This window comes from Manis javanica, chromosome 7 (genome assembly GCF_040802235.1).
Source record: "Manis javanica isolate MJ-LG chromosome 7, MJ_LKY, whole genome shotgun sequence".
In the NCBI taxonomy this organism is placed as follows: domain Eukaryota; kingdom Metazoa; phylum Chordata; class Mammalia; order Pholidota; family Manidae; genus Manis; species Manis javanica.
In genome coordinates this window covers 10,042,622-10,063,973 of record NC_133162.1, presented here as the reverse complement: position 1 = coordinate 10,063,973, position 21,352 = coordinate 10,042,622, and the positions used below count along the sequence as shown (strand labels likewise).

General features: G+C 35.3%; 1 protein-coding gene across 2 annotated transcripts in view; it reads left to right on the top strand.

The window, feature by feature from the left end:
- Positions 1-1,700: 1,700 nt before the first annotated feature.
- Positions 1,701-21,352, top strand: part of WDR11 (WD repeat domain 11) — a 53,221-nt gene continuing 33,569 nt past the window's right edge. For both annotated transcript variants that reach the window (XR_012132985.1, XM_073240301.1), the window contains exons 1-10: positions 1,701-1,855; positions 2,841-2,952; positions 7,664-7,817; positions 9,083-9,256; positions 11,436-11,622; positions 13,802-13,967; positions 14,380-14,494; positions 15,349-15,544; positions 15,845-15,948; positions 18,929-19,105. Coding sequence is in view for 1 of the 2 variants with exons in the window: in XM_073240301.1 (XP_073096402.1) it covers positions 1,770-1,855; positions 2,841-2,952; positions 7,664-7,817; positions 9,083-9,256; positions 11,436-11,622; positions 13,802-13,967; positions 14,380-14,494; positions 15,349-15,544; positions 15,845-15,948; positions 18,929-19,105 (1,471 nt within the window). In the remaining variant the exon portion in view is untranslated. The remainder of the gene's footprint in view (positions 1,856-2,840; positions 2,953-7,663; positions 7,818-9,082; positions 9,257-11,435; positions 11,623-13,801; positions 13,968-14,379; positions 14,495-15,348; positions 15,545-15,844; positions 15,949-18,928; positions 19,106-21,352) is intronic.

Here is a 21,352-nt window from a genome sequence, read left to right as displayed (position 1 = left end):
CACTCCATTTAATGAACAGATATCCAGGCTTCCCTTACAACTAGTTCAGGTCACAGAATTAAATTATGGCCTGTGTGTAAGTGGAAGGATTGTGTAGTGACTTCTGAAAAATCACTCTTCTGTACTATTTCAATATTGATACCCGACATGATTGTCACTTGCATATGACTGTCTAGCAGGGGAGACTAATGTTTTTAGGCAGCTGTAATATAAGGGATTAGAGGAACCCATAAAAATCCATTAATATACTTAATTCATACTCTTGTACCATGGGAGACATATTGCTGTCCCAACCCCAGCTGGTGATTCATCCTTGCCCTGAATATTCAACATTCATGTCTCAAAGTAGCTTACAGATTCAAGCTGATTAATCCCTCTTCTCCAAGAGGCTTATCTGCTGCCCTTCTCCATCTGTGAACTCCCACACTGACTCCTCATTGTCACCTTGTGCCTGATGGACCTTATGTTTGTGGCCATTTAAAACTTCTGCTCCATCAATCATTCACTGAAGACCAGCTGTATGCCATGGAGGGTGCTAGGCACTGGGAAGAAAAGAAGATTGGGAATTGGCTCCTTCCAGGAGGAGATAACTACAGTGTTTTAATCCCCTATATTAAAGCTGCGTAAAAACAGTAGTCTCCCTGCTAGACAGTCATATGCAGGTGACAATCATGTAGGGTATCAATATTGAAATAGTACAGAAGAGTGATTTTTTAGAGGTCACTACACAATCCTTCCACTTACATCTCACCCCTTTAGCAATAGTAGGGAAGGGTGTGGAGCAGGGAAGGTAAGACAGCAAGGGAAGGGAAGGGAAGGAAAGCAGAAAGTGTGTAGCTGTCAGAAAATAACAGAGAGACAAGGCGTGCTCTTTGAAAGCTTTAACAGAGAGGACAATGGAGATGATCTTTGAGAAAGCTGGTTTATAAGAGAGATAAAGGTGAACGCAAAGGCCCATGAGACAGAATTTCCAACATCATGTCCCTTTTGTTAATTGGGGAGAAACAGACATCTGTAAAAATGATCGCTGGAAAGAAATCACTGCGTTAAGTGCTATTGTAAAGAAAATAAACAAAAGCAGAGGTGGGAGAGATTGAGTCAGACTTGAAGGAGAACTGCAGAGGAGAAACTACAAAATGTAAAGCTAGCCCAGCAATCAGGCAAACTGACAGTCGGCCTCATGAGTAAAGCTGTTTTTTTCATCAAGTATTTCCAAGACCAGATATGAATTGTCTTCCGTATTTGGAAATTGTTTATATTCGGGCCACTCATCTCATCCACTCTCTCCATTTCATCCAGTGAATACCATTCATTCATTTACTCTACAGAGTCCCTGAGAGTGGGGACTTCCTGTCTTCGTCATTCCTACTCCTCACTGCCGAGCCTACAACAGTGCCCGATATTAGTAGTTGCCCCAAATTAACTGATCAAAAGCAGAAAGGCTAACTGGGCCTTTCACCCCTTGTTTTTTACGATTTCCAGCAGGGCATAGAGGCCTAAGCAGTCCGAACCTGAAATAAACAGACCTGACTGGAGGCAGAACCACTTCTGCCAAGGGAACCCCCGGGGCGACGGAAACCCGAAGTAGGGGGAACCCGGGAGCGGCGGAACCTGAAAGCGGCGGATTCCAGGGAGTGAAGGAACCTTGGAATTAGCGGAACCAAACCGCGGCACCCAGGGAGCCACCGGGACTCTGTTTGGAACGGAAGCGCAGTGACTGCCGCTTCCTGGTTGCGGGGCGGCGCTGAGGGCTGGGTTCTCCCGCCGCGATGTTGCCCTACACCGTGAATTTCAAGGTGTCGGCGCGCACCCTCACCGGGGCCCTCAACGCCTACAACAAAGCGGCGGTGGACTGGTGAGGGCGCCGGGCCTCGAGGCCGCCAGGATCGGCCCTGAGTGTGTGAGGGGAAGGGGAAAGAGCAAGGGGTTTCACCCCCTGGATGGCTTGGCCGCCCCGGGACTGGGTGCTGCCCGCACTGTGTTGGGAGATTTTCTTTTAATTTTTGTTGTTGGAGTAAAAGTAGTAAAGACCCCATATGGGAACTTCCCCTGTGCAATTATAATTGCCCTCTTTGTCCCAAATGTTATTTTTTGCTCTTTTCCCCATACCTCCTCCTTACCGATCCATTTCCCCTTTCTCACCCCTCCAGTCTCCAGGCTCCCCTCCCTCCGCTGGCAATTCTGCCAACTTTCTCTTCCCCAATTTGACATTTCTTTCTCTCTGTGTCTTATCCCTTTTTCTTACCTTTATCCATTCAACAATGTGCTAGGCGCCTGTCTTCTCACCTGTCCTTAATCTCACCTTTTTCTTTTCACTGGAAAACAACACTGCAGCTCTGAACATTAATAATTAGACAAATACAAAGCAGAATTGTGTAGCCATGGCTGTGGGAATGTTGGCAAGAGGACTGAAACCCCCGTCCAGAGATACTCTTTTTATGTGGTTGGAAATGTGGGGAACTAGTCACAAATTCTTACGGAACATGGTCCTAGGTGCTTTGTGGATGCTCAGGATTTGAAGTTGAGTAACACAAAGCACATTCCCCCAAAGACACATGGACAATGGGAGTTGCTTTATACATCCCCCCAGCTCTATATGCATTGCTCAGAACCTTTTTTATACGAATCAAGAACGAACGTCAACAAGCACTCTTAAGCTTATAAAGCCCTTTTATTTAAAAGGGTAAAGTAAAATACCCGCCTTTGGACTTAAATAAGAATTTTGTTAATGGTGGTACATATTAGTTGGATTTATCATTTATTTAGGGTGCCTCTTGGCATGAAGGAAGTTAAGTCTTGCTTTGTTTTTTACTTAAATTATAACGTTACTGTTTTGTTAGGGGCTGGCAAGGTTTAATTGCTTATGGATGTCATTCGCTTGTGGTAGTGATTGATTCCAATACCGCCCAAACTCTTCAAGTTTTAGAAAAACATAAAGCTGATGTCGTCAGGGTAAGTAAATCCCACTTAGATGCTGTAAATATTGTCTGTTCTAAAATTTTAAATTTAACCAGATTCTCATTAGGTCCTACGTGTAAATGTTGAATGGCTTTTAAATAATTTTGGGGGTAGGCTAGCATTTCCATGAATGTGACTTAATGGCAGTCCAGGATGAGCTATTAAATGGTTTTCTTAGATCATTTTTCAACTGATAGAAAACAACAGTTTTGCTATTTACCAGACCACTCATTCATTCATAGGTTTTGGGCTCTTAGCATGTGCTAAGCATATAGAAATGTATGCCCTCAGCAATTCATTGTTTAGTGAGGAAGAATGTAAAGAAAACACACAAATACAGTGTGATCGGTGAGACTTGCATACAGTGCTGTGGGAAGACAAAGGAGCTACATATCACCTAGTTGTAGGGATCAGGCGAGGGTCACATTATTACAGTTATTACCAGTTTAGGGACTGGTAAGCAGCAGTTAGCCAAGTGAAAAACTGGGGGAGGAACACTGCAGGAAAAAGGCAGCACATACACAGAGTAGTGTGCCGTAAAGAGCTGAAAGATAGGATATACCTGTAAGGAGCGTCGGAAGAGGAGGCGGCCAGAGAAATTCACCTGTTCTGAAAGTTTTATAAGATTCTGAAGGAATTTGGATTTTTAAATAGGAGATTGATATGATTGGATTTGCATTTTAGAAAAATTCACTGTGGCATCTGTGGCGGATCTGTTGCAGACAGGCAAAATGAGACCGATCATTTAGGAGACTTCCGCAGTAATTTTGGCAGGAAACTCAAAGGGTCTAAAAAAAAGCTGAGATATGGAGGAGTCATGGCTTAGAGGTAACTGGGAGAGCCTTTATAGTAATCAGTTTAAGAGAGAGCCAGAGAATGGACTTATTCCAAAGTTTCTGTTTGAGTAACTGAATGGCAGTGTTGCTGTGAAGGTGAATGTGAAGTCAGAGAGTTTAAGTTTTCAGCATGCAAAGTCTGAGACACCTGGAGCAATTGAATTATAATGATCTGAAATTTTAGGGGAAAAGATTGGAGATAGAGATTTAGGGTCTTTTTTTTTGATAGCAGCTTTTTTGAGATATACCATAAATTCACCCATTTAAATTCCATGGGTTTTAGTATATTCACAGAATTGTGCAGCCATCCCCACAATTCCCCTGTGAAGTCCTGTGCCCATTAGCAGTCACCCTCATATTTTTGCACCCTAGGCACCCACTAATTTACTTTCTGTCTACGTAAATTTGCCTATTCTAGACATTTCATGTAAATGAAATCATACAATATGTGGCCTTTTGTGCCTGACTTCTTTCACATAGCATATTTTCAAGGTTCATCCATGTTGTAGCATGTGTCAATACTCTGTTCCTTTTTGTTGCTGAGTAATATTCCACTGTGTAAATGTATCACATTTATTAATTGATTGAAATTTGGCTATTTGCCACTTTTTAAGTATTATCAATAATGTTGCACTAAACATTCATGTGTAAGTTTTGGTGTGAAACCTGTGTTTTAGTTTCTCTTAGGTATATACCTAGGAGTGGAATTGCTCATGGTAACTCTACGTTTAACTTTATGAGGAACTTCCAGACTATTCTCCAAAGAGGCTGCACCATTTTACATTCTATTATCAATGTATGAGGATTCCAATTTCTCCACATCCTCACCAATATTTGTTATTATCTGTCCTTTCGATTATTGCCATCCTAGTGGGTGTAAAGTAGTTCTCGTTGTGGTTTTGGTTTGCATTTGCCTCATGGCTAATGATGTTAAGCATCTTTTCATGTTCTTATTGGCCATTCGTGTATGTTCTCTGAGAAATATCTATTTAGTCCATTGTCCAAAAAATTTATTATCTTTTTATTATTGAGTTGTAAGAGTTCATTATGTATTCTCCTTGCAAGTTCCTTATCAGATATATAGTTTGTTAATATTTTATTTCATTCTGTAAGTTCTTTCACTTTTTTGATGGTGTCCAAAAAGCACAAAATTTTTTATTTTCATATAATTTAATGCATATTTTTTCTTTTGTTGCTGTATCCAAGAAACCATGGCTTTTTCCAATGTCAAGAAGATTTATACCTTTGTTTTCTTCTAAGAATTTTATAGTTTTATGTCTTACATATAAGTTCCTGATCTATTTTGAGTTAATTTTTATATATAATATGAAGTAGGAAAAAATACATTTGATTTTTGTATATTGATCTGTGATCCTGCTAAAGTCATTAGATAAAGTAATTTTGGAATTTTTTACATTTGCAGTCATATTATCTGTAGATAACAACATTTTATTGGTAATCTGTACATCTTCTTTTTCTTGCCATATTATGTTGACCAACACCTCTACTCTATAATGAATAGGAGTGCTGAGAAGATAACCTTGTTTTATTCCTGAGCTTAGGAGGAAATCATTCAATCTTTCACTATTAAGGATTTTTTTTTCTTTTTTTGAAAATAATATCTTATCTTTTTCTTTCCCTTCTAGTGCCCCTTTCTATTTTTCTGGCATTTCTTAAGTTTTCATTTCTTGATACACATCCATGTTTCATTCTAGTATTATATTCCCTTTGCCTGAAGGATTTCCTTTAGGTTCTTGAGGTCTATACTTAATATAGATTGATTCTTTCAGTTTTTATTTATCTGTGAAAGTACTTCACCATTTGTTTTCCCTTGTAGTACATCAAAGATAATCACTCCACTATCTTCCAGCTTGCATCATTTCTGATGAGAAATTCTTTTCTTTGTTTCTCTATATGCAGTGTATCTTTTCTCATCTGGTTGCCTTCAAGATTTTCTCTTTACCCTTGGTTTTCAATAGTTTGATTATATGTCTGGGTGACTTCATAAAAAAATGCATACACTGTCTGGGGTTTACATTAATGGAATTCAAGCACTGCATATACACAACACATACACACACATATACACACATATATATATAAGTATGCATACATACAACACACACACACACACACACACACACAGTTCTTATCCATTGTAGTTTCATTTTGTGAACAGTGGCCACAGACATTGAATTAGCAAATACTAAAGCATTGATACCTCCTAGGGGAATGTAGGTTAGGTTCCTGTGAGCCTCTAATCACAGCATTTTTGTCAAATTGTCAATACATAACCTTGTTTTATGTATTTCTTTTAAAAGACATCTTAATATAAGTTCATTCGTTAACTTTGAACTCATGGCCAACAGGACTATAACTCTTGCCTGAACAGAGCTTACCTCATGTATTTTTTCAGTAAGATATATCATAACTTCCTGTGCTTAGGAACACTGCATAGCACTTCAGCACTGTGCTTGGGGGCTATTTTGAACAGTGAAATCAACAAAAAGCACAAAAGTGCAAAAAGGAGTGACACTAGATAGACCTCAAAAAGACACTTGTTTGCATTATGAGAGCTGAAGCAAGAACACTTTGTTCCACTTCAGCTGGGAATGTGCGTGTGTAATGAGGATTGACTGTATATATGCACACACATTCAAAGATAAACATGCATATATGCATATGAACATATATTCACATATATATTTCATTCAAAATATTCTAGCCTAAGGAAAAGATGTACTATAGGAGAACATTAAGGCTCATTAACACTGAAGTTCAGAAAACTTTTTATTTCTGTTTCTTGTGAATGCTATTGGAATTGGTTAACATATCCTTTTCTACCATTGCAGTATGTATGGGTGTGTTTACATGTATATATACACCTATGTGGGCCTGTATACATATGATTATATATGTATATATTTGAAGATTGTGTGGTGGTGAGGTTCATTTATTAAACACATATTTGTTGGACACCAGCTTGGGGTGCCGTGTAAGATATGGGAATAGAAATGTGAACAAGGCCCCATGATTCTGCCCTTTGGAGCTCACAGGTCATGGGTTGGTCAAAACAAAGTGAATAAAGTTATTACAAACTATTATGTGCTAAATGCTGTGAAGAAAACAAACAGGATGCTGAGCCAGAGGAGGCGAGCTTGTCACCAGGGAAGGCCTTGGCTGAGGTGAAGACTGTTTTGTTTTTGACTTTTAACTGTCAGTATCTGATGCTCAGGATTAACCTGATTTGTGCTGAAATTCTGTTTTATTTATAAAAATTCTGTTATAATGATGTTGCTAGAGGTATGAAACATACATTTTTCTTTTCTAAGAGAAAAAATTGTTAACATTTTTTCCAGTTTTATGAAAACGACAGTTTTTTGTTTGCTTTTGTTTTTTCCTTCAAGGTTTTTGTACCTCTAAGTATCTCCTTTAAATTAGAAGAAAAGAATACAGAAAAACATTCAACTTAGCAATTCAGAATTTTAGATGATTTGCCGTATTCGATTTTATAATTGAACCATTTGATCATTAGTATATCATCAGTATAGATCAAATGGTATACCAACAATGATACCATTTTATGATACAGTATTCTGAAGTTTTTGAGTTTCCCTAAAATATTAACGCTGTACATCATTTTTTTATATTTTAAAGATAGGACATAGTTATGTTTTTCAGAACTATTTTAACTGCAACTTTTAAAAAATCGTATAAATAATAAAAATGTCTGACTTTCAAAATGGAAACCAGTTTCTTATTATTTCTAAATATTTTTGTAACATGTGTGGGGTTAATGTTTTATGAAAACGGTGTTTAGTTTTATTTAGTAAAAGTATATACTTGATTTGATTTCTTTCTGATACTAGGTTAAATGGGCCAGGGAAAACTATCACCACCATATCGGCTCACCATATTCCTTGCGCTTAGCTTCTGCTGATGTCAATGGGAAGATCATCGTTTGGGATGTAGCAGCAGGAATAGCTCAGTGTGAGATTCAAGAGCATGCCAAACCTATTCAGGGTGAGGAAAGTCTGTGCTCTGCCAAGTGTTTATGTTACTGCACTTACTCCTAGAGTGGGCTTTTTCCCCCATTCACTTAATTTCGTCACTTCCCAGTTTTCTCTTGATTGTGCTTATCCTACTCTGCTGATGTAAATCTAGCTTTTTTTTCCTTATCAATACACTTCTGGGCATATTTCCTCATATCTCAGCTGGTTGGTGCTTGGTACAATGCATTAATTTCATTGGCCTCAGTCAAACATACTGAGAAAAATTAAGCTGCTATAAACAATCTTAAAAGCTAAGCTAGAAGTAAACTTGGCCATACTGCTGTTGTGAATTAGTCCTCAGTGCTTACTTTCCACTAATAGAGATGATCAAAATTTTATTTTCCTTTTCTTATAGATTATTTCTTTGTGTGTTTATGTTACTGACCTAAAACCAATACAGAATTCTTTAGACTCAGACTTTGACTGAGTGTCTCTCTTGACAGAGTGAATATTTTAAATGACTATTTAAAAAATATTTATTGAGTACTTACAGCTGACCCTTGAACTATGCAGAGCACCAGATCAACCCCCCATGCAGTCAGAAGTCTGCATGTAACTTTTGACTCCTCAAAAACTTAATTGCTCTTGGCCTACTGTTGACTGGAAGCCTTATGATAATAACATTAGCAGATGATAAACACATATTTTGCATGTTATGTGTATTATATTTTGTATTCTTACAATAAAGTAAGCTAGAGAAAGGAGAATCTCCAAAAAAAACTTCAAATCTATTTATTTGGAAAAACCCATGTATAAGTGGACCCATGCAGTTCAGATCTGTGTTGTTGAGGGATTGATTGTACTATGTACTGGGTATAGAACTAGATCTTTATCCTATCCTGTTTATTGTGAAAAAACATGAAACTGCAAAATCCCAGTAAGTAATTCCACTGAAACATTAGAAGACTCTGACATTATTGAAGCTGGCTAGGACAGTCTTTGTCATAAAGTTTTAAGTAATCATTAGTGCAAATTGCCTTGTATTTTCTTTGAAGTAATAGTTCAGATTACTTGGAAATTTTGATTTTTAGATCTTAATGTTCAGACATCTCATTTTTATATAAAATAGCTTTTACTCTGCCATCCTGGTGCACACATTTATGCAACACTGGGAGGAAGAAGGAGAGTCAAGATATGTAAAATTATGTAAAAAAATTCAGTGTCAAGGACATGTTAGCCAGGTGTTTTGAAGTGGGTGATTTCTGAATTTTGCCTTTGTTTATATGGTCTTTACAGATGTTCAATGGTTATGGAATCAGGATGCTTCCCGGGATTTGCTGCTTGCTATCCATCCGCCAAATTATATTGTGCTCTGGAATGCAGATACTGGCACCAAACTGTGGAAGAAGAGCTATGCAGATAACATTCTTTCCTTTTCTTTTGACCCTTTTGATCCCTCACATTTAACTTGTGAGTAGTAGTTTTCTTGTGGAAAAATGAGTTGAGGTATTAAATACGGTTAAAGATGTAGGTGTAAGATACACACAATGTACATCATACATCTATAATGTTAAAAAAGCTGAGCAAAGTGGAGAAGCAAATCTAGTCCATGTATCTACAACTCCTAATGCAGACACTTAATCATAATGTCTTATCATTTGCAAGTATTTTGATAGTTAGAAATTAAAATTAGAAAGCTATACCTTCACTGTGTTGAATTCGTGAATTAGATTATTCAGGTGATGGAGGTGCTGTGCCCTTCTCATTCAGATTTGATTAAATTTGTTTTTCGAGGAACATTTAAAGGACCAACATTAAGGATTTTATTTAGTATGTGGCCAAATTCTATTCTTCCTTTTTTAAAAAAAGTTGTTTAAAATAGTGCCATGTGTTTTGAGCACCATGAACAGAGGCATGGAAGGAACAATGTATAATAAGCCCAAGATAATTTTTTTTTTTGCAGAGGTTGTTTTTGTCAATGTGGTTTTGATATTTTAGTTGCTTATCTAAAAATGAAATTTGTTTTTAGACAGATATTTTTGTGACTAAATGAGTTAGAAAATCTATTCATTTATGCAAGAGGTAATTCTTTTGTTGCTACTATGTCAGATCATCTGGGAGCTTGGAATAGATCAGTGAACCCAGACAAGCACTCCTGCCTTCATCCAGTTTGCATTCTAGTGAGAGGGAGATCATAAACTCTGAACATAATGAATTAATTGATTCTAGTATATTAAGAGCTTACATGTGGTATAAAAAAATAAAACAGGGTAAAGGGAATGGAGGGAAATGGAAGGATGGGAGTGGGCAAATTGTTGTATTAAATAAAATGATCAAAGGCCTCATTTTGATATCTGATCAAAAACCCAAAGGACAAAGGGAATTAATTAGCTCTGGTAGAGAATTTTTCCTTGGATTAGAATTGTTTCTAACTTGTCTTTACTGGCATTTGTGAGAGGTGTGTGTATGTGTGTGCTGAAGGACAAAGAGAAGGGCAGATGAGCAGAAACTAAAATGGGACATGTGGCTGTGAGTAGCTGCAGTGCAGTGTGTTTAGGTTTTGCTTACAATCATGTATGTGTACGAATGTGTGCATGCATGCACTCCCTCCCTCACGCATGGGTTTGCTATGAGGTGCGGTGCTGTGGGAGTCCGGAAGAGGGCTCATTTATCTGGCAGTCAGGAGGGAGGGCCTCACAAAGGGAAACAAATGGGACCTTGAAAGATGAGTTCTGCAATCTGAAAAGGAGACAAGGCCTCAAGCTAATTTCCTGCATCTCTGTAATTTGGGTGACGGAAGCACTGTAGTTTCAAAGCATCAGGTGACTAACATCGACTTATTCACTGAATGTAGGAGGATTGTCATAACTCTTGAATACTTTTTTGTTCCCTGTGCTTAAAGCAGCCTCACCAACTGTGGGGAGCCAGGGTGGATAAGCTTTTTCTGCTCAGAAATCTTTGTATTAGTCAGCCCCAGTTTTAAGACAGATTATTTTTTCAGTCATAAAAAGGCTAATTTGTATTGCTAAATGTGGTGCTTCCCTCTTAAATATTTCTGTTTCCTGTACACTTAGTAAGCCTCTGTAGGCACTCTATTTTTACTCTAGATATAAAGAAACACTCTATGCATCTTAAGACTCAATCTGATGCTCAAGAAGAAAAAAGTATTTTTAGACTGAGTAGCTCATGACAACTATAAAAAATTAGTATCATCAAATCAAATATTTGAATTTAGCTAAGTATGATATACAAAGCTTCTTCTTATGGGTTTTTTTTTCTTCTGCAGATTTTATATTCTGAAAAGTCTTTGGATTTTAAAGTTAAGGGATATAACGAGAAAAAGGTTTTAATGAAAGTCCGTGCACTGAATTTATTTCAAAGAACAAACATTTGTTCTTCCAGGAACCTTCTGGTATCTTTTTAATATAAAACATTAATTTAGACTGCTGAGCTTGGCCACTGATGAATTATAATGGACCACCTGTTTCACTTCAACTTGGAGAACATTCCTGTTATGTTACAAATGCACAACACTGCCAGTTCTATATTATTAAAATTATCATTATATTGCTCTCAAAATTGTATTGGAATAAAACTCTATGCTAAACTTGATTAAACTTTAATCAGAGTTTTGCCTCTCTCAATGTAGTACTCACCAGCGAGGGTATTGTATTCATCTCAGACTTCTCTCCATCCAAGCCTCCCTCAGGCCCTGGGAAAAAAGTTTACATATCCAGCCCACATTCTAGCCCAGCTCATAACAAGCTGGCTGCAGCCACAGGGGCAAAGAAGGCTCTTAATAAAGTAAAAATTTTAATCACTCAAGAGAAACCTAGGTAAGTTGAAAGTGTAAGAGTAACAAAATTCACCTGTTTATTCAACATTTATCTATTTATCATCCATTCATGAAAAGATCATTTCGGAAGAATGTACTAAGATTGATTTTTCTCATCTCACCCTTTCCAGTGTCCAATTTTAAATTTGTAAGAGGAAAAATACTCTCCTAAGAGGAGATTCAGCTTTTAACATGAGCCCTTTGTTTCCACAAATTGTGCTGAACTCTGCCTTACGATTTTTTTACAGATTAAAGTTTTTGACTTCTGATAATAGATGATTCTAAAATTGAGTTACTGAATACATTAAAATTGGGGACAAAGGCTGGATTTTCATTTTAAATACATTTTCCTGACTTAAATGCTGCACAGTTTCATTAAGTAAAATGTGGGTGGGTGTTTTTCTTAATGCATGTAGAGGGTTCCCATACTGGTGAAGGTCTAGGATTCTAGGGGAAATTGTAGCTATGTGACTCAGAAAATTCCTTAATCTTGCCTAAATTTCATTCTCCCTGTCTCTAAAATAGTGTTTTAAAGGATTTCATAGGATTGTTGTAAGGATTAATAGATGCAGTAACTTCGAACATAATGGCTGATACCTAGTAAGCATTCATTTAATAAATGCAAGCTATTATTTCAGAAATTGTAACTGAATTAAATTTTAAGGAACTAATTTTATGCATCAGAGATAGATTTCACTTTTTCGTAGAGCTATGATTGTTATATTTTTATTCAGCATTTTTGGCATTGATTTTAAAAAGGCTTTATTTTCAATATGCTAAGATTATTCTGTGTAGACTTTGTGGGCAGTCACCTAAAAAAACAGGGTAAAATACAAACTGCTTTATTAATATATCTGAATTTATATGTAAATATCATTCTTACATATTAAACCATATGTAAACCTGATTTATCTATTAAACCATTTTATATATTAAACCATGATTTGTCCTCCACCCTGTGCTGAAGTAATTTGATTGTCCCATCTTAAGAGAACTTTCTATTTATTTTTCATTGATTGTGTCATAAGTGAATAATGTAGTCTGAATAGTTTTATAAGTTATGATTTATATAATGTTTTCTCATATGAATCATGTTCATGTTGAGTTTGGGAGAAATGAATTATTAATAATTTCAAATAGAACTGCTCTGGGTACACATGTACACTAGTACATATAGTCTTAACACAATCCTGAATAGGAGTACTGTGTCCATTTTACAGATGAGGAAATTGAGTCCCACATTGTTATAAATATGTTACTCATGCTCACCCAGCTAGGAAATGGCAGAGCCAGGATTTTAATGCAATCCATATCCCTCCCGCTAGTCCTCTCATCAAACTTTATTTTAATTTCAAAACCCTTTAATAAAATTACTACATGAAGAGAAAATAGTATGCAATTACATGTCTCTTCCAATGTTTAATATAAAAAATATGATTAAATATATGCAACAATCACAAATTACTAAAATGATTTTTTTGAGACTCTAAACAGTCTAACAATCCTATATAGATAGTTTCATCAGTTTTATTTATACAAGCAAATGTTGTGATAGGTGAATAAAATACCCTACTTTGTTTAAAAAAAGATATAAGGCAGCTTGAAAGTGAATGGAGGCCAAATAGAGGAAGTAACCTGTCCAGGGCCATGCAGGTAGTCCACTGACTCCTGACCCAGAAGCCCTAATTGCCCTAAAAGGGTTTGTTTAAATCCTGAGTCTTGATTTCATCTGCCTGTTTAGTACTTCTAATTGCAAAATAAAAATAAAACTACTATCTTAGGAATGCCATATAGTATTTGTCCCTTACCATCTCATATCACAGACTTATTCTTACACTGTAAGATTACTTACTGTAGATACTGTATTCTTACTGTAGATTTAAAAAAATTTTACAAGTACATCTCTAACCTTTGCTGTATTATTGTAATAACTTGGATTTGGAGTACTGTGTATTACAATCCAAGCTGTATTGTAATAACTTGGATTTGGGCACACAGTAGAGGTCTAGGTTTTAGCTACTAGCCCCTGTTGGTCATTTCAGGAAACAGCTCTACATTCTGTATTCTTGTTAGTTGTTATGTGGAAAGTACAAACTTCAATCCTTTATCAGCTTTCTCTGATAGGAATAAAGTCTTTGACTCATTTCTCAGTGCCTCAAGTAAATGTTTACGTTTTTCAGTGCTGAATTCATGACTCTCAATGATTGTCTTCAGTTGGCATATCTGCCTTCCAAAAGGAATCACATGTTGTTACTCTACCCTCGAGAGATTTTAATCCTTGACCTTGAGGTGAATCAAACAGTGGGTGTGATTGCAATAGAACGAACAGGAGTTCCATTTCTGCAGGTATCATTTTATAAATTAGATCCCTAAAGGTTGATCATGAATGTTATATTGAGAAAAATCATAATCTTTTAAAAGTCCTTAGTTCTACTTTCTCTTTTGTTCATGTAAAGATTAAGTGTTATTTTATATTCCTTATTTTCCTGTACTTCGGTTTGTTTGAGATATACTAGAAATTCTTCTCACTGATCTGGAGATACTATTTAAGTTACCTGGATAAAGACAAATTTTTTATGATTATAAATGTATTTTTTAAATGCTTAGCATATAGCTCTAAAGCTTGGGGATTATTTGTGTATTACTGTTTTTCTTTTGTTTTTTGCCCATGTTATCTAAATATAAGTTTATGAATTTTTTACAGTATGTACTTTTTAATCTATTGTGTTTTTAAAAATAACGCATCATCTATTTAAAGGTAATACCCTGCTTTCAGCGTGATGGTTTATTTTGCCTACATGAAAATGGTTGTATAACTTTACGTGTTCGAAGATCCTATAATAGCGTTTTCACTACTTCAAATGAGGAACCAGGTAAGTTTATACCTCACAATAATGTTAATTACATTTTTCTTCAGAATTATTTTTAAAGCTTCATGTGGCAAACACCAGGCAAAGCATAGAGTTAATGATAATCCTGGCCTTGAAAAAGTGGAATATGGTTATAATATGGGGCATAAAAAAGCACAAGCCCAACATTAATCTATTTGTGTTATAATAGTGCATTTCCTATGTACAGCAAAGAAAATCACATTTTATAATTCTTTCTTGATTGTATCCATGAGCCAAGTAGATACTACTTTCTACGAGTTTTCCTTTAGCACAAGTCCAACCTTATATTACCTTTATTGTAACACCCTCTTGACCTCCCTGCTTTAGGAATTTCCGTTGTAAAATGGCATAGGTTAGTAAGTCTCCTGAGAATTTATTTAGTCATCATTTTCAGTCTTTCCTAGAGAATACAAATAATGCTTTGTGAACTGATGTACTATGCAGAGGTGAAAGTGACTTTCACATCTTTTGTAAAGTAGTTATTTTCAGACTTACTATAGATAGCTGTAAATTAGGGTGGTCTATACATACACTGTACATTATTTAATCACATGTCACTATTGATCCTTTTAAGCATTTACTTTATTTAAAAAGTATTAAGGATAAGTTATCTTGATTACAGTTGTTATTTTTAAAATTAAACTCATTAAGTGAGTTATCTTTGTATACTGAAGAAATTAGTAATAATTGTAAAAAGGGAAGCCATTCTTGACAAACCTTGCATTAGTGAAGGAATGATATGTTTTCTTAGTTGAGATTTTATTTAAATTAAAACAAATGGAAGTATGTTGAGGTGTTTGCTTTTGAAATTTAAAAGAAAACAATACTGTGTTAAGATCCAGATCCTGTCCAGGAGCTTACCTATGATCTGCGAAGCCAGTGTGATGCAATCAGGGTGACAAAAACTGTCCGTCCCTTCAGTATGGTGTGCTGTCCTGTCAATGAGAATGCAGCTGCCCTCATAGTGAGTGATGGCAGGGTCATGATATGGGAACTGAAGTCTGCTGTTTGCAGTCGAAATTCCCGGAACAGGTAAAGGAATCAATAGGATCTTTTTTTTGTTTGTTTTCTGTTGCTTCTTTTTAAAAAATTACCAGAATCATAAAAATAGCAGGGTTTTTTCCTATTAAAAAATTTCTGAAGTGATAATTAAGACTTTGGATTATTAGAGAATTATGTAAAACTGCTAGAGATATTTCACCTATGGGTAAGATGAAGAAGCAATGTGAAAACGGGTAGTATGCCATGATCTGAAGTTACTAATTTGAGTTACTAATGTGTGATGCAGGTTTTTAATATGTAAAAAACCATGTAATTATTATGTCTTTGCAGTAGTTCTGGTGTGTCACCTTTATATTCACCAGTGTCTTTCTGTGGAATTCCTGTAGGAGTGCTACAGAATAAACTCCCGGACCTCTCCTTAGATAATATGATCGGTAAGCTTTACTTCTCTTTTATATCAGGTATTCTTTTTGAAGGGCAAAATAAATAGTCACTGGTTTACAATTAATAAAAAGTCAAAGTTAATACTTGAGAAAACCAAAATGTAGAATTCTTTTTTCCTAAAGAAATCAGAGGGGTATAAAATATTTAATTGTAAAAGTGCCTGAAGTAGCGTAGATTGGCTTTATAGTTGTTGTAAGTAGATGATGTTCATTCACGAGATGCTGATCTGAAAGAAGAGATGACAGTAGACATGTGGTTACTAGACACAGCCCTTGCTACTCATACCATACATCCTCAGGGCTTCCGTCCCTCTGGCTGGTCCCTCAGGTCAGAATTGAATATATGCTTCCTCTCTTTCCCTTTTTGCTACTCCTAATTCATAATTCACCTCAAGTATTGCTTTCTTTAATCTCCCAGGCCTGATTGAAATGTTCTTCATTTGTGGTCCCTAATCAAGAGTGGGACACTGGTTCAGCTTCGTATCCCCAGCACTCAGCACAGAGCCTTCCTTGTACATTCTAGATGTGCAGTAATGTTTATTGAAGGAAAAAAGTGACTTAGCAGTATTAGAAAAAAGTATTTTAACTTTTTGACATTTCTTATTTTCAACAAATATTTATTTGCAGATAAAATATTGCTTCAAAATTATTACTGTAGGACATACATATTAAAGGAGGAATAAAGACTTGGATTTTAAATATTATATAACTAGAAATTATAAATATGCCAAGCAATTCCTTTAAAATTGTGGCAATTTATAAAGGATTTTCTATATCATTATTTGTTTTTACATAATGTAATTGAAAATTAATATTATCTGGTAGATTTTTTTATTCAAATGCTAGATAAATGATGTGCTAGAAAGAGAATTACGTTATTAATCATTGTAATGAGAGATGACATTATTGGGTGCTTAGAACTATGTTAAGTGCTGTGCTAAATGCTTTATGAAGTACCTCAACAAACTTGCAAGGTAGATATTACTATTTTTTCCATTTTATGTATGTGGGAACTGAGACTCAGAGATTAAGAAAATTTGCCCCAAATCACACAGCCAGTTAAGTGGAAGAGCCAAAATGTGAATCCAGTCACCCCGGCCTGCAGCCTGCACCTTGGCCACGGCCTCTAGGCCTGGCTGCCTCGCTGTGTGATCTTAGGCAAGACCTGACCTCTTCAGACTTCTGTTTTCTCATGATTCCTGCTGCTTTTAAAACCTTTTGCTCGGTGACACTTACATTAAAAATTCTTTCTTTACCTTCCAGACATAAATCCATATGAAGAATTTAGACACATACTTGCTTTATAAAATTCATTGTATCAGTAACACAATTTTCTGAGTTAATTGACCTTGTCTGCACTGAATATAAAATATTAAAATGAAAATAACTATAAACACTCATGCAAAGAATGAATCAGTAATATGAAGACCATAGGAGATTGAAATTTTATGCTGCTTAGGTATCTAAGTGATATAAATTACATTTTTTCAAATATAATAGGATACAGATTGTATAGCAGTTCTTGACAATGTAGTTGATTTAAAAGTATTAAATAAATAAAGCTTTGTTACTTGAAAACATTTTAATTAAAACTTTTAATTAAACTTTTAATTTGAAATTCACTATGTACTTAGTGATAATTGAAAGCAATTCAGTTAATACAGAGGTCTGATTTATATTCATTGGGTAAAGGCTGCTGCTTAGTAAAGGCCTAATCTGCCCTACCTTGAATTGCCTCTTAAGGAAGATGGAAATTCAAGATTCCTCTTGAAGGAAAACATGGCAGTTCCCAAGAGACAGCTCCCGGCTACTGGGCGTTGGTAAACATGGTACCTACCTGTTGAAGTTCCCGTTCCTTTAGACTGTCTTTGGCTACCAAAGGTTTATATCGATTGTATGGTAGATCCTTAGGATGATTGTATTTGAATAAATTGATTTATCATCACCAATTTTTTCTATATATCTTACAGATTTTAAAATAGCATAATTATTGAAACTCTACAGCCTCAAAAGGTTGCAGTATTCAGAGTCCCATCACCCACTCCTAGTAATTATTTACATTTTTTCTCTTCACAGTACATATATATATATATGTGCATCTCTATCTACATTTATATGCATTCATGTATTTTTTATGGATTTTTGACAACTTAATCCCAATATTCAGTAGTGGTCTATAGCAAGAAAATATATGTACCCTTTTTAAGGAATGGTCTTGATTTTGTCGTAGTCTTCATTTTAACATTTTGTTAGAATGGTTTTTATTGGAGTCATCTTTTTAGCTTGAGACTTGATAATCTTAAGTGTATGAATGCTGTATCTGTAAATAATGCTATTTGAGTCCTAACTATTGACAGTGATAGTTTATATATTATGTATATATAATTTATTAATATCTATTTTTGTATTTATTTTTCATATTTATATATGAAGTATTTAGTTACAAAGCTTATGTTTTTGTAATTACATTTACACATTAAGAAGATTTCATATTAGAAATCTAAATGAGTGAGTGCTTTAACCCTGCAGTTTGTATTACCTATTTTATATGCACTTTAGAAAATGCATCAGATTGAAAAATAACCCTCCAGAAAGGCAGTAAGGTTGGGAATGTGGTGCACATCCCACCCCAGGGAGACTGCTTTCTAACCAAGTCCTCTTGATCTGCCTTTGGTGCCCTAATACTGGGAACTTTGGTTGAAACAGTGTTTCTTAGAAGATGAAAGTCCCTGATTTCTGGATAGCAATATTCTGGAGTAATCTTTTGAGATGTTAGACAATGAAATTTAAGTCACAGAGCCAAGAGCAGAGACTGGAGTGCTGGAGCGCACCTTCTAGACATGAAGATACTTTTCTAGACCTGAAGAGTATTTCTTTTAGGCGTGGAGAGTATTTCCACTGAAAGTTTCTTTAGATTGTTAAGATCCTTGTATGTTGTAATTAACATAATTGAATTTGTATTACAAATCAGGGCAAAGCGCAATTGCTGGGGAAGAACATCCCAAAAGCTCCATTCTGCAGGAAGTGCACTTGAAATTCCTGCTGACGGGGCTGCTCTCAGGACTGCCCTCCCCGCAGTTTGCTATCCGTATGTGCCCACCATTGACCACAAAAAACATCAAGATGTATCAGCCGCTGCTTGCTGTTGGTGAGGACTGCTGTTTTTTTTTTTAATTCTAGGTGCCTGTTTTACATTTTATAAGACATTCAAGCTTGCCAGTTACTAGAAAATCCTTTCTTCTCGTTGACACTAAGGAGAAAGAGGCTAAGAGAAATCGTGTAATAGTCATCTTAAAATATTTTTGTCTTTTTTAATCCACTAGTCTTTCATTTATTTATTTTCAATCACAGTGATAACTCATACACATAACACTGGATGATAGAGGCCCTGATGTCCCGGGTGCGTTTCTGAAATGTCAGGAGGAAGTCCTGTGGGATGCTGTTTGGACTCCCTGTCTGTTCTTGGCTCACCTGAGGCTCATTCTGTGCATGTCATTTTGGGTTTTCATTAACTAGTGATATAGTCATGGTTAATAGCTTAACAACAGTGATAATCTTCATTGGCTAAGAATTTTGTTTATTAAATGTTGTTTAAGGTAGCTATATGGTCTCTATAAGATTTTGCCTTGTAGGTTAAAATTGCAAATTTCTATGTTGTAGATAGAAAAATTGGGTCTAGGTTTCAACTTCCTGTCACATTAATTTTGTAGTAATGTGAGTAACCTAATTTTCTTTATAAAGAAAACCAAATTTTAATTTGCTATTAAGTATGTAAGGTTAAAATGCATTGCTCTAAAATTGTAAGAAATAGAATATTTGTCTGAAATTGTTAACATTTTTTCTTAAGATGTTGGTTGGCATCTGGCTTTCTCCCCAAGTCTATAAAAGTGATTTATGATTGTTTTATTACTTTTTTTCTTTCTAAAATGAAAACTGAGCAGGTTTATTTTGTTGTTAGTATGTCTCAGCCTGATGACTGGCTTGTGAGTACTAAAGGCTCACTTGAGTATTAATATTTGGCAGTATTCTTTTTTTCCCATTTTTTCCATTATTAACTTCTGAAAGTGATTTGCACTTTAAAAGTCAGTAGTCTGTGGGTACATGTGTCCAGATTTATGTAAATGCAGGTAAATATTTTAAGCTATTGATTCATATTAAACCTCTTACAGAAATTTTAATTAGGATTTGTCTGTATATGTATACGTAATGTCAATATACCTAATTAGGCTTTGTGTCTATTTCTTGGAGAAAATTACTTCTTGGGATGGCTAGATAGTAAGAGGTAAGTCAGGGTTTGAGATTTCTATTTTAGAATAAACTATTGTATTGGTTTTTGAATATTAAGTCATTTATCGCATTTAGTATAATTGCAAAGTAAAAGCAAAAAATATAAAATAAGTGTCTAAACTTTTGCAGAGTCCCTAAGGGAAGAGAAGCACACTTCAGTTATAGAATTACTTCTCCTGGTTCCCCTGGAGTATTAGACCATAGTTTCAGCCTCATCAAAATTTTCCGAATGTAGGAACCATTTCATTATTATGAAGATCTCGAAAAGCGTTAGTAATCTTTAGATATTTTCTCAGTATTTCAAGGTATTATTGTGAAAAAGATAAATGAAAATAAGTATAATATTGCATTTTACTAGAATAATTTTGCAAAGCTGAAGCTTTATTCAGCAAGTGAGCTAAAATTGAAATTGCTTTGCATTTTTCCTTCTGTTATTATTATTCTGTTATTTCCATTCTATTCCTTTGTATGAATCCATTCATCCTTTTAAGTCATGTGCAGTGAGAAAGTGATTATATCAACCAATTGTTCAATTTTCTGCTTTATTTATAAAAACATCTTAAGGACTGAAACATTAGTTTCTCAACTGTAGCCATGTCCCTTCTAATTAAATTTTAGACACACTACCTGAGACCCTGAAAAGCTTTAATAATAACACAAACTATAATTAGATAACAGAAATAGTGGTAATCATATACTTTGTACCAGGTACTGTACTAAGTGTTTTATGTAGATCTTCTCATTTAATCTCCAACATAGCTTTTCTATTATTCCCATGTTAAAGGGATTAAAACAGAGACTTAGTGTGGGTAAGTAATTTGTAAGACCATAGGACAGAGCTAGGCTTAACACAGACTCCTGTGGCTACAAAATCCACAGTTAACCACCATTCTTTACTGTCTCATGATTTATTAAGTGTATATTTTAAAAAGAACAGAATCTTTGTAAAGAAAATAAAAATCTGGTTAATGAGTTCCGCTAGCTGCCTTTTGGGGACCAGTTTAATGAACACTCCAAATCTAATAAAGTATAAATTCCCATGTGTAAGAAAGCTTAGTAAAGTGCTTCAGATTTTATGTGTATTGAGTTAGATTTTGAAGTCGTGCTG